We start from the raw sequence: 14,778 nt of genomic DNA on the forward strand, positions 1-14,778 counted from the left end.
TTATACTTTTCTATGCTCTTTTTGACACATAATTCCAAATAATAGAATAGTATGTTTTATGAGAAAGTGGAACTGTTTTTTTGGATGAGAAAGTCATAATTTGGTTAGATTTTAATTTTATAGCTAAATATTATTTAATGGCAAAAATTTATATAATTTTACTACTTTTTTTTTCCACTCTTACTGAGATAACATTAAAAACATTTTAAACAAAGTAAACAAATACACATCAAGATACATATGAAGTATATATCTTAGGCTCCCAAATTCTACTTCCACTACCGTCATAATGAAATGATTGGATAAAAGCAGAGATAAATATGCAACATGTGTTGCAGTACTGTCTAAACCAATCAAGAACTGTACATTATGTAAATGTCCATTACTAAGGGATATAAAAATTGTGTGGGAAAATTAAGTTCCAAAATAGCAAATTTAATTAAATTCTACTTTTGTAAAAAAATTTATATATAGAAATAATAGAAAGATATACGTCATTAATGGTGGTTAAATTAAAGGGTAGTAAAGAATACAATATATATTTTCTTTATGACTTTATTCTTAAAGTCTTGGCAATAAACATGAGTTATTTTATAAACAACAAAATGAACAATATAAGTGTATCTAGTCCATGAATAGTAATATTCCAATTAAAAGATCATGAATTTTATAAATTACCTAATTAGGACTGTTTGTTATGGATAGAAAATTTCCATAAAATGTCAGAACCAGAAAGACGTTATTTAAAACAGTAAAAGGTAGTGATGGGGAAATCATATTTGCTCTGTCCATTATACTCCTAGATGATTAGCAAAATAAATCCAATTTATTATTCAGTTGTGTTCAGTAAGTCAATAGCTATATTATCTATTGATTATTAATTCAATGAATGATTTCAGTAGATACCTAAGTGTTAGGTCAGGTTCACGTAAGAATTACTAAATGAAAATAAAGCTGGTTGAATAATTCAGACTTCGTGTAACATTTTTGTTCAATAAAACAGGGAGGTTTTAGCTCTATCATTCCCATCCCAGTACTTGTATACACATAAACAGCAACCAGACCTCATGCCTCTTACTTGAATAGTTCTTTTTTCCTTAGTACTTTCTCAAACTCCCTAATTTGGATCATTTCTTCATTACTTTCTATCTTCTCTACTACATATAATTCTTAACATTTGTCCCCATTTATTGGATTGTATCATGTTCTACTCAAGGGCAAATATGACACAGTCCTAGAGCTCCAGGACAAATGATTCCCAGTTCTGGTTCTGTCATATCCTAATATATCTTCAGCCATAAAATGAAGTGTAGTGAATTCTTGAAATTAATTCATTTCTCTCTAACTGTTATTAAGATACTTATGGTTGACAAATTATAGGGGGACATGATATCACAGATGGTATGATAAAGTGAGGGAAGTATGTATTACAACTTCAAGAAATTTTGGAGCCCCCTAACTTAGTTAGGAGCTAAATGTAATGATATACACACATCAAAATAGGTAAAATATATCAATGTATGTTAACCATCTTCCAAGATTAGCTTTCCATTTTCTCATTTAAGTTTCTGGCTATAGTTTTAAAATATTAGTCATGATAGACCTGAATTAGAAACCATGTGAAGATATAACAGTAATCTGAAAAATGAGTTTTAAGTATTCTTACATACATTGGCTGCAAGGAAAATATTTCTTTACTAGGAGACAGAGGGAGCTTTGACAGAAGGAAGAAGGGATCCTAGTGGACACTAACATAGGAGTATAATCCACTAATATGGGAAGGAATTAAATAAGGTAAAATATCTTAAGAGATAATGGTTATGGATACATATTAAAAAATTTTAATAATCAAAGACACCCAATAGGGAATTGGCTACTTTGTGAAATAGTGAACTCAACATCAAACAAAGATGTTTCAATATTCTTGCACAGGCTAAATGATTAGATTTCCAAAGTCACAATACATTCCGACTCTAATACGCAGAATGGGTTGGAAAATGCAAATAGTTGTTGTCACAACAGATAGCTTAAGTAAAGGCGTGTAGTCCTGGTACATCTCTCCTGAATGTCCTCCATCTCTTCTTCTTCCTCGCAATCAGTAAGTGTAGGTATCTCCTCTAGGCTAAGTATTAGACCCCTTTCTAGGATTTCATGTGGTCTCCACACAATAATCTCCTCTTCCCAGGGCTTCTACCAACAACTTTCTGCAAATGACTCTCAAATCTTTCTAATCACCCGTTTCCTATAAAGAACTCTAGCGACATATTTACAACAGTCCATTTCATCCATATTAATGTCTACTGAGTAATCAAGTGCCAATAATTCACTATGCCAGAGTCCTGACATCTATATTACATCCCTTTTACTTACATGTATTTTCATTCTTACGACAGCCCTATGAGGTCAACTATTAAACCCATTTTACACGGGAGGAAACTGAAGCACAAGTAGATGAATCTTGGTCAAGATTTCAAATATAGTAAGTAGTCAAGCCAGAATTCACATCCAAGACCGTCTGATTCTAAAGCACAAGGCACTATGCGAGCAAGCGTACTCCCGCAAACATCCCATGGTAGGTCAGCTGAGTGTGACACCTTAAAATCAGACTCGCTATCCCTACTCTCGTTCAACAGCAACAACAAAAAGTTCTCCATTACCCTTTCAAGTTCGGAGTATGGTCTCACCTGTGACCACCTCCCCCAGCCCCTTTTTATCTTATTTTTTTAAATATATTTTTTATTGATTTCAGAGAGAGGAAGGGAGAGGAGAGACAGAAACATTGATGAAAGAGAAACAGCGCCTGGCAGCCTCCTGCGCGCCCCTTGCCGGGGATCGAGCCCACAACCCGGGCGCGTGGCCTGACCGGAATGGAACTGGTGACCTCCTGGTGCATGGGAGGGCGCTCAACCACTGAGCCACACCGGCAGGCCCCCGCCCCTTTTGAAACCCCTGTGTCTAAAGAATAGATCCTAGCAACTAATGCCTCTTCTCACTGCCTTAGTGCTTTGGGTACCTACTTGAACAGTCTTAACTGGTCTTCCTGCTTCTCTGCAGCTCCGAAAGGCCACTACCGTGAGTATTCCTCCCTCGAGCCAGTTAAAAAAATCAGTTCCTCAAATAGGTCCTTCATCAATTTGGCCATAGCTGTCTATTATTTTTCTTTAACGTGGTTCTCAAACTTCCACATGTGTTAGATTCACCTGGAAGGCTTGTTAAAACACAGATTGCTGTTTCAACCTCCAGAACTTTTGATCCAGTAGGTGTGAGGTGGGGCCCTATAATTTTCATGTTTTTTTTACAAGTTAGTGACACTGGTGCTACTGCCTGGGAACCGCACTTGGAGAACCACTGTACTGTATGATGGGCTTGCAGGCAGTTTAGGTGTTTAACACGCTACGATTCGGTAATGTAAGTTCTCAAATCAGTAAGTCGTGTGCCTTCTGTGCACTATGGATAATACAGTGCATGCAGCACGGCCTGTGCCTCATCAGTGAGCAGGGGGAGACACGAAGAAGTCAATAAGCCTTCAAAAGAAAGAAAAGCACCTCAACAGGGCGAACGGAGGGTGCAATTTGATCCCCCAACAAGGGCACTAACCAATCCTTGACGGTTCAGGGAAGTTTTCATAATAGTCTAGGCTGAATCTCTTAGGAGCTGGTCAGCTGAAGGGGATGTGGGAAATGAGGGAGTAAAGAAAGCCATGGACAAAATATCGCTAGTCTGAGCAAATGTCAGTAGTTCGGTATGGGTGGAAGAGTTGGTGGAGTAAGTACATGTTCTCGTCAAATACTGTGCATCTAACTGCGGCCATGTCTTTGCAGAAACAATCTTTCTTCTGCTTGCAATTTTTCTCCCACCTATAAAATCTTATTTATGCAGAATGGCTCATAGTAAATGCAATATCCATCATAAAGCCTTTTAAAGGTAGAACCATATTTTCCTCATGTGAGTCTCATAGCACGCTGTACCTTTCTAGTGACATTTTTAAACACACTGCCTCTTATTAAGTTATATACTTTTCCTCACACCCCAACTCCTCTCCACCCATCCTCACAAACTGGATTTTGTGGGTCCTTTTTATTTTTTGAGAATAAAAGCTGAGTCTTATTTGTCTGGATAAACCCGCAATCAGTAAGGTGCCTTAAAATGGTAGACACATTAGTTAATAACTTGACTACTGAGATGACATGGACACATGAGAATATACATGTTCCACAGACAATAACGTGCCTTGAAACACAAAAGGAGTTTAGTTTTGTGTGTAAAACCAAGATGTATTATTAAATTTTCTCTAAATGTAATATAATTGATACTAAAACTATAACAGACATTCTTTATTCCAAGTTACCAAATAAGCTTTCTTATACGTGAATATTTTTAAAAATAGTATTGATATCTTGAATACTCTCATAGTGATGTGATATTGACAAGGAATATAAAAGTGTATATAATTTATATTTGTCAATGAAAGAGTCTGCTTTATCATACACATTATGTAGACACTGGTAAAGGTTTTCCCAGAAAAATATTTTGTAGTGGTTGAAAATAGTCCAAGTTTCTCTTCCTCAATATGTTAATAGACTATTTCATTCACATTACATTCATGGGCTAGAATAAACCTTCTAAAAACCACTATATGCATCTTACACAAAATGTCTGATTATCAGCTACAGATAATATGTTTTTCACATATGCTGAACTACTAATAATATCTTCCTTATTGTCCAAGGTAGCAAAAGTCAGTGTCTCTAAGCAGTTACTAGTTTATCACTTATTAGTTTCCATGTAATCCCCAACCTATACGTTGAAATGTATTTTATATACAACACAACAGGATAAAAATTTCTCAAGAAAATCTTTAAGGTAATCCCAAGTGTTAAAAGCCAGAGGGGTTCTGCTTTCTTGAGAATGAGGCTTGTGATTGTTTTGATCAGGCTGAAGCAGACACCAGAGGTTCCCGGGTGAAGGGTAACATAAGTGGGCAGGTCCTTGGACAATGGGTTGCCTGGATTAGATGCAGAGGAGGCTTTGGGGTTGGTGCTGAAGAGATGAGAGACTTCCTTTTCTCTTGGTACTACACAGAGGGAAGAAGCTGTCTCTGACCCCTTTAAGACTTGCCCTAGCCTATCTGATTTCCAAACAACAGGTGGTGAATTATTTGACCAATATATGTAAAGAATCTCTACTTTATGGTCCCAAGTGGACAAAGTTATAAATAAGCATAAAGGTAAGAATTTAAGCCTATCAATCCAGACCTTTCTGTCACAGTTGTATTTGGAGATACAAGCAAGCACCTCTAGACGTAAACACAAGTAGATAGGACATTTCTTAAAATACTTTCAAAGGTATTATCTTTCATAAGACAAAGTATCAGATTCATTAACATTTACACATGCTCCTATGTATTTACATGCCCTTACTCATATGCTGCAATTTCTAAATATCTCTTCACAAAGGAAAATTCAGATACTTGAGATGTGCCTATATGAAACTTCCTTCTGCTCTTTTTAAAAGCACTGAAGAGACTTAATTCAATACACAACCCATTACACTGTGACTAATGACACTGTGTTTGCCAAATTTTTTGGTGCTGATATATTTATTAGTGTTCTGTTAATTTGCATGACTAAAAAGCTATTGAAATATTTAATCAATTCAGCATGTTATGCTGATGACTGCCTCTTTAGCATAACAAGCTATGTGGAATATCATATAGTTATAAATATTTCATAAGTAATGAATTTTGATACACAATTTCTTTCAAAGATCCTAGAACTACTAAATCTTGAGTAACAATCTATAGGCTTCACTTTCACGTAAATTAAATTCTCCCCACAAAATAAGACTGAGAAAGTCTTACAATATTATCCTATAGTTTATTTGGAGATTTCCTAATTTTACTATTCCACAGTCTTTCATTTACTGAATAGAATTACCCATGGTTCAAATATAAGGGTATATAAGCTGAAAGGTATGTATTTGGTTAAGTAAATATATGCAAAAGAGTGATTTTAATTCCAGCAAAGTAATTTACAGAGTTAATTCAGAGTATTCAGAGGTGTGCCAAGGTGTCTCTATTTAAATAAAACCTTAGTATTGATATTTTCACAAATGTGATTAGAGAGATTACCTTGGGAAATGATAAAAGGAACGTGCATTTGTAAAGAAATATGGAAATTAAAAGTTTTATTTTCATTAAGAAAAAACTCCATAACTTTACATCTTTATTTGTTGAGCCGCTAGTCACCTCGTAGTCTCCTCCTCAGCTGGCTTAATTTTACAGTTAAACCTGGACCAGGCTGAGCTACTCACAATTTGAATTTACATGTTTTAGCAATTAATATTTCCCTGTAAATTTCACAGTCATATATATACTATATGTGTGTATTATATATAAAGAGGAAGCACAGAGAACATAATTTCTCACTGCTAAAAATGGACAGGGACTGCACAAGAGAAAGGAAAGTTGAACACTACGAGAAGCTAGTAATTTTTTTTCACCTACTGCATATCACCTTCCTGGAGTCTTTTTCTGCATAACCAAAAAGTTCTGAGAGTTAAATCAGAATATTTTTTGGACTCATGAGAAAGCTCATGGAAGGAATAAAGAGTAATCATAATTTTTTCCTTCAAGTTTTATGAATCACCCAAATACTTTTCACCAAAGGTGATACATTTCCATATCCTGTTACATTATTTTCTGTTACCTATCACTTATAGGAACTTTAGCCTTTGTATTGCTGATGTCTATGTATCTGTGTCAAGCTGATAAAAAATCTGTGGGTGTAGTTTAGCATCTTCAATACAAGCTCTCTTTCCCTTTTTCCATTTCAATAGGATATTTGGTAATGTTGCACTCTCTGAAGACCAATGGTTTATTTTGGGGGCTTCATGCTTTACATTTGTATGTGCTATAGAAAACTAAACAGAAGCCAATTTTATTTGTCTTTCACCATCATTCATGGTGTCCTTTAACTTCTCCAAAACATAAAACTGAGTGAGTCTGAAGGCCTCTGCTAGGGAGACGTAGGAGGAAGACAATCACATCAGAGTGAAAGGCTGTGGGAGCAAATCTTTGATCATACCCCAGAACCTCATTCCCCCTACCCCCAAATCAATAATATATTTTGAAAGAACCATAAGAATACAGTTTTTTAACTAAAAAATTTTTATGAAGATTTTTACATGGGTTAAATTTTAAAACAATTTTGGGTTTGCATATATTTGGAAATCATTACATTTCAGCCATTTCTTCCTATATTTCATTTCTGTTCTTCTTGCAAAGATATTAGAAGTATGTGTATTTTAAAATAAAAAGTAGAATCCTAGTCATACAAAATAATCACTTATAAGGAAACCTTTTGAAAATTCCATGTAAAATAATTAGATCACATTAAATGTATATTGAAACCAAAAGATGTAGTCTAAAAATAAAAAAATTGGAGTAACCATTTTTAAAAGCAATTACTCTTTTCCTGGGGAAGCTAGTAAGAACTTCATAAATAAGAAAGAAACAAATCAGGATGCAGAGATCTGCAGAGAAAATAAACCGGTTAATAGGAAGTTACTGTAATTAAGTCACCATACAACTTAATCTCCTTTATATAAAAACCTATGATAATAAACTTTAGTTTAATAACAGAAAATAATAGAATATTATATTGGACAATAAACTAATTAATTGATTTCTCTAGGCAAAATAAAATATATTGTTTATATCATTATGTGGCGCTTCAAAGCCAGTTTCCACACATTCTCATCAAATCCACAATGTTTACGTAAAATAAAAGGAAAAAACTATGATCATCTCATAAACTACCTACTATATAAAGTAGAATCTGAGATAAAATATTACTATGAATAACTGAAATCTATGATGCATTGTTTCCTTTAACATTTGGTAAATGTCTCTTCAGGATTTTTTCCCTTCTAAAAGAGAACAGTTCACTTGCTGTTTTAGAACAGCAATTTCTTAGAATCCTAACAGAGTCATTTGAGGGTATTACCATAACTACTTATTAAGCAATACGTTAAACACCATGCTAATATAGTTCATCTCTGTACTCCAGCAACATCTTATAGTTACCAAATAAGATGTAGGGTGCACCAGAAACACTGCTATTTGAGGTCTCAGTTTTCAATATTTTGTGTATAAAGAATAAGGGCTTTCTTCTTTGAGAAAGGAGAACAGAAGAAAATAGGCAAAAAAAAATTTGAAGAGAAATAGTTAAGTGAGAACAGATGAAGATGGTTAAGGAAATGGGAAGAAAATAAAATAAGAAAAACCTAAAAAGATAAAGATGACAATTTAGTAAATTAAAAAAATAGAGAGAGGAAGCACATCTGGGGTTAGCCAATGCCACAGTACTGATTCCGCTCACAGAGCCGCTCGTCCTGTCCTGCGGAAGGCGGCAGGGCGGCAGGGGAGAGGGAAGGTCAGGGAGAGCTGGGCTGCAACGGGTCACCCCCTCCTTCCACTCTGAGCCTGCTGGCTCTCCCTTTAATCAATCTCGACTGTTATTCTGGGGTTGAAGGAACACGAGGGAGAGAAGAGAGTAAAAAATGGGAGACCAGAATGAGAACAGGAGAGCAAGGGAGGCGCCTTTGAGAATTACATAAGTGAAGTTAGAGTGGCCTTCCCAGGTGACACAATAGTCCTTTAGGTTGTTACTTCTCCGCGGCGTCGCTCCCTCCCTTCCGCCATCGCCAGTTTAACTCCTGCTCAATGGTGCTGGCTATCTGGGGGTCATTGGAACCACTAGCGTACAGGACTCATCCGCCACCCCTCCCTAACCAATGCCCAGCACCCTGACTGACTGCTGCAGTCTGTCTTCTTGGCTACCCCAACCTGGTTATTTTCCATTCCAGTAGCCTTTAGAGCCACTTCTATGAAACCGGTTTTTGAAAGAATGTAGCCACCAGGTTCCAGAAGACCTTTCAAAATAATAGAAATATTTTTAATATTTATACAAAATAAAAGAAAATCTTCCAAATGCTGGATTTAACATCACATATCCCACTCTTTTCAACTGATATTCCTAATAAGAAAATATCAGTTTTGGATAGAAGCTTTAGAACACTTACACACCAAAAGGAGGGTTAACATGAAAATTTAACAAATTCATTAGGAATATGCTCCAATAGATAACTATAAATATTAAATAGTCTCATCAGCTAAAAAACGTGTTAAAAGTGCATCATGAGGGCAGAGTTGCTGATTCAAAACTATGCCGAGGTATCTCCCAGAGACAGGGATGTAGTGGCAGATGCAGTGGAAAAAATCTTGGGAGAGTCCAGCAGCCTTTGAGGAGTTGGATCTTCACTGGCGGGGAAGACATGCAATAGGACTCAGTCTGCTTTGCTTGGATGTTCATGATTTTTTTCTTCTTCCTACCTGGCAGCCACAGTTTCTCAGCCACAGAAGTATGTTCATTTGAAAAGCTTAAAAGCCACTTACAATAAAAAATATAGCAATATGAAAAAGGACATAAAACTCCCAGTTTCATTTCAAATAAAAAATATACTTTTTAAAAAAAGAACAAACTTGAAACACACATCTAATTGGACATCTTGAAGATATACCATACTAGCGATTTCAAAAAATAGTATTTCTATATATTTTAAAACAAGAATAGTTACCAGATTTTATGTTGTATATTACTACCAGTAGCAGTAGGAAATTTTGGAATTACAGAAAAATACTAACTACTAACTGAACTAATAACATTCAAAATATAATACTATTACTCTTTTCATTATTGAGTTGAAATTGTTATAGAATATAACATTGACAATATCTCACTATTTTGGTCAATTAATTACTGGATTAAAAATATTAAATATGTACTTCAAATGTTTTAAGCCATACTTCAATGTAATTATTATATCATGATCAACCTCTAATGTCCCTGGTAATGAATATAGGGATAGAAGGGGTAATTGCAGACTACAAATAATTTATACTTGTTTCAACTAATTTATCTACCTACCAATTTTTTTATAGTAACAAACCCCAGAAAATTTACATTTTACCACCTCTGTATATTGCCTACTAAAAAATTAAAAGCGCTCTACAGACCACAATGCCAGCTACAGCAAGAAAAAGAGGGCAGAGAAGGCTGCATTATATGAAATGCAGGATTCTCTCACTGAATCCTGAGATTTACTTACATGATTGTTAGAATTCTTCCCCTTTTGTTTGATAAATTTATAATTTGAGTTTGGGGAGGGAGTATAATAAAACGAAAGTATGAGCATGGGCCTTAGACTCAGAGAGCTTTTAGTTGTGGGTAAGTTAAACAATCATTCTGAGTTTCAATTTCCACATACACTTTTCTTTGTAGGATCACTGTAAGGATTAAATGACATAAAATAAGTAAAGTACTTAACATTATGCTTGGCACACTATAAGAACTGAGCAAGTTTTGGCTATGATGATGATTATTATAAAAAGGTAAAATGATGCTTAAATAGTTAACTCACTTAAAGCCATAAGTCAATTTCAGAGCAAAAACGAAGAAAGTTCCCCCAACCATTATTCTGTATAGTTTTCAATATTTTAGAATATTCTTGTGATGCAAAGATATAGATATACATTATCACAGTATTTAAAAATTATCAATCCATATAGATTTTATTAGTTCACTCCTAGCTTTTAAAGAACTTTCATATGCATTTGATAAATATCAGAATCTTTGCTTCACAAAGAGTATTCTTTAAATAATTTATTTTTCATTAGATACTAATTTACATCCTCTTAGAATTGGCTAACTGGAAATTGATCCGACTATCCAATAGATGTCATGTTTGTTAAGGTCACACTGGAGAAACAGAGGCAACATGAACACTAGAAGAGGGGGAAGCTGTCTAATGAAGCAGCTGCTTTATCCCACCACCCAAATCCTCATCCTAGGGGACAAGAAACTTTAATCAGGAATATCACTTTGTATAGTTTCTAGTAATGAGAACGTTCTCATCATCAAAACTGTCATAATGTGAAAAGACCTTTTCGATTACCAACATTCTGCATTAATTCCTATTAACCTTATACCCACATGTTTAATTTTTAAACTTTCATTAACTTTCATTCACTTAAATAATGAACTCATTAAAGAAACATCATAACTTTAATTATCAGTGTTCCTGAGCATCTCCAAAATACCACAAACTTTTCGATTTATTCAAAGCCAGAATTAAAATGGCCTCTGTCTGCAGATCAGAATCACTGAGAAAGATCAGATTTTTCACACAAGTCTTCTAACCCCCAAAATATAGCCTTTCTTTTAAAAATTTCTTCTATGACTAGAACATGCAAAAGCAAATTTAGTTAAAGGTACAACAAGAAATAATGACTCACTCTGAAGGGTTAATGAGCTATAAGAATATTTACCAGAATAAAACCATTTTTCTCAAATGAGGATTATGATATTAGTAATCAGATTATTTTATCTTCATTTTTTTAGACAAATCATTTTATTTTGGCAGAGACAGGAGAATAAAGTGAATCAACTGAGACATAAAATAGACTAAAATGAAAATCATATGATGTTCAGTTTCTAAATCAGAGGTTAAGAAAAACAGCACTTGAAAATCTACCATAGGCACAGAATGCCACTGTCATTCTTAGCCTAGAAAGGGATTCCTGAGGTTCATAAAGCAATCAAAGTTTAATTTTTAGAAAACTGACATTTAAAATAAATCAATATACCAGACAATTTAATGAACAAATCAATGTTAAAGTATTTGAATGAATGCATGCTGTTACAAAACATATCGACTAGGTAATTCGATCCTTTGTAAAATAAAGCTTAAAAGTTATATCAAAAAAGGATGAATTTGTATGCATCATGACTTTAATTTCTATTCCAAAATTATTATCCCAGTTCATGTGGTGTATAATCTTATCCCACAGCTGTCCATATAGAAATGCATATCTAACCTCAGCCACCACCCAAATTCCTCATGTTCTTTGAAAACTATGCCTTACATTCCATCAAATAATTAAGAGGAAGAGTCATTCAGTTATTTTTTTTAAAAGGTCATTCAACCCTTGTATACACAAACAGGCATTTCATTTCACTGATATTCTTCTAAAGCTTTAACAAGTCTTTATATTAGTTCTTCCCACTGACTCATAAGGTAATTATACATACCACAGTCTGATGATTAACTTGAATCACTTCATCGCCAGCATGGATTTTTTTGCACCGATCTGCAGGTGACTAAATTTAACATAAAAGAAATGACAAAGAATATAAATTTTATCAGTCATCTCCTCTCTCTGAAACACTATAATAAGTTCACCTCTTTAAACCAGATCAATATTTTAATTATAGTCTTCAAGGAATTACATTAACAAAAGGTTACTAGTATTTAATATACTGTTTGCATTCTATGTATAACTAATGATGGAAAGTAGAAATGCAAAACAATATATAGATATTTATGTCATAAAGACCAATATGTTTCTGAGACCATTAAGGGAAAACAATAATTGGTATTACCCAGTGCAAACTTTATACAGACAACTCCACTAGGCTTGACTGGCCAAATAGTTCAAAAATACATTTCAAAACATTATCTTTTTAAATTTGACCTTTTCTATTTAATACAAATAATTCACATTCACTTCAGCAAATAAATATTTTCAAGGATATGCTTATGATCAGCATCAAAGTTCTGTCAACTGACGATTAAATTACTAATTTATTTAATCATTAATGCCATCCATTCTGAGTAACTTAGAAAAACAAATGAAAAGATGAATAGCCCTCAGTTCAAGGTTACCTTACCTAACATTCTCTATCTAAATGTCTGACTATGCGAACACCTCATTTCATATGTTTTATACAGTGTAATATATTGGCAAACAAAACCACATTAAATAAATTAAAAGGCCTACATTTCCACAAGAGGTAACAATTTCATCACTTGCTAAAAATTCTTGTAAGAGATTAAGAACAAAAACAAACAAAAGAGCAAAAAAATCAACTTTGGTAAACTAACGTTGACAAGTTTTGGAAGTCTTTAGAAAACTAAAATGAGATTTAAGAAAGAAATTTTATAATATAGGTATGGGTAATGAATTTAAAATACTATTCTTTATTTTCCTTTCGTGACTACTAATTATTGATTATACATATTGCAAGGTGCATGAACTTTTGAATATACAGAAAATGTGTTTTAATGAAAAATATATTTGTGCATTTATGTGTATGTGTGCTAATTTATCAAACACAAATATAAATACTGTAATATTTATTCATTAGAACCTACTGAAACCTAATGAAGAATGATATGAAGATAGAATTGCAAAGTAAAATGCTACTTTTGAGACCCTGGAATATGATTTCCTTTAAAATGATTTCTAGTTCCTTTTTTAAAATTCATTTCCAATTTCCAATTATTTCAAAAACAAAGAAGTAGAAACAATATTAATCTCAATGCAACAAATTTTAAAATTCACAAAACAAGTATTTGCCTTACACTAGAATTCAAGACAACATGGTAGGTTATCATAAGGAATTCCAGTTTGAAGTAGTAACATAAGTATACTGTTAAGAGGGTAGTTCACCTAGGATATTAACCCAACCCTAAGAATGGTGTCATAACAAGAGAAGAAATTGTATTTATTTTATAGCATATTTAGGAGGTGAGTATATTACCAAATCAGACAAGTGCCATGTAACAATTCTAAAAAGTTTGTAAATCATTACTTTTTTTTTTTTTGAAACTTTTAATATATCTTTATTGACTTCAGAGAGAGGGAAGGAGAGGGAGAGAGAGATATAGAAACATCAATGATGAGAGAGTCATTGATCAGCTGCCTCCTGCACACCCCCTGCTGGGGATCGAGCCCGCAACCCAGGCATGTGTCCTGACCGGGAATCGAACCCTGATCACCTGGATCCTAGGTCGATGCTCAATCGCTGAGCCACGCCCGGCCGGGCTGTAAATCATTACTTTAATAGGGCTGTAACTACAGTCGGTCCTTGTACTATTTGGTTCACAACTGATCTTTTCAAAGGACAGTATGAAAGAAAAATATCAAGCTAATGGCTCTAAACATGATTTAGAAGAAAATGATAGTTGATACATAAAATTCAAAAGAAACTGAAACAACTTTTTGCACAAAGAAGTAAAAGAGGGACTAAGTCCTATAAATTATAGACTTCCTGTCTTAAAAGGGATCCTAATGATCATTTTGTCTAAACTTCTCATTTTCCATATGAGAAAACAAAGAAACTAGTGCACAGCAAAGCAAAATAACTTACTCACTTTAGTGAGCAGCTTTCCTAAGATTCAACACAGATCTCCTAAAGATAAATTACTCACAGTACCAATGATAGTAAAATATTTTCAAGAGAAAAGAAGAATTAAGTGACGGACTATCAATATTTGGTTCATATCTGAACTCACAGAAGCAATCTTTCTTTGATAACTTGTCCATTTATCAAATGGACTGAGTAAATACTGAGTAATTAACATGCTCAATGCATAGTGCTCAACTATTTTTTAGACAACAGACAATACAGGGATGATGTTCCTACCAATTCTTCAAGGTACAATTCAAAATCACAATTTCTGTGATTCCTTCTCTGATTTCACTTGGCAGTACTTGCTGTTCTTTCCTTTGTCCGTCTATGCACATTTCACAGCCTGTTCACAGATAAACCACTAATTGCACTCCTTAGGGGCAACAAGCTAGTTTAATTTTGAAATTCTTTCAATACCTAGCCCCCTGCCTGAAACACAGCAGATCTGAACAAAGGTTTGTTA

The 14,778-nt window shown here is 34.0% G+C and overlaps 1 protein-coding gene across 4 annotated transcripts in view; it reads right to left on the reverse strand.

Moving 5' to 3' along the window:
- CNKSR2 (connector enhancer of kinase suppressor of Ras 2) overlaps positions 1–14,778 on the reverse strand; it is a 236,875-nt gene that overhangs the window by 111,119 nt on the left and 110,978 nt on the right. For all 4 annotated transcript variants that reach the window (XM_087829499.1, XM_087829498.1, XM_087829497.1 and 1 more), the window contains exon 8: positions 12,153–12,221. In XM_087829499.1, coding sequence (XP_087685625.1) covers positions 12,153–12,221 — 69 coding nt within the window. The remainder of the gene's footprint in view (positions 1–12,152; positions 12,222–14,778) is intronic.

The sequence above is a fragment of the Miniopterus natalensis genome, chromosome X (assembly GCF_054644295.1).
Source record: "Miniopterus natalensis isolate mMinNat1 chromosome X, mMinNat1.hap1, whole genome shotgun sequence".
Taxonomy (NCBI): Eukaryota; Metazoa; Chordata; class Mammalia; order Chiroptera; family Miniopteridae; genus Miniopterus; species Miniopterus natalensis.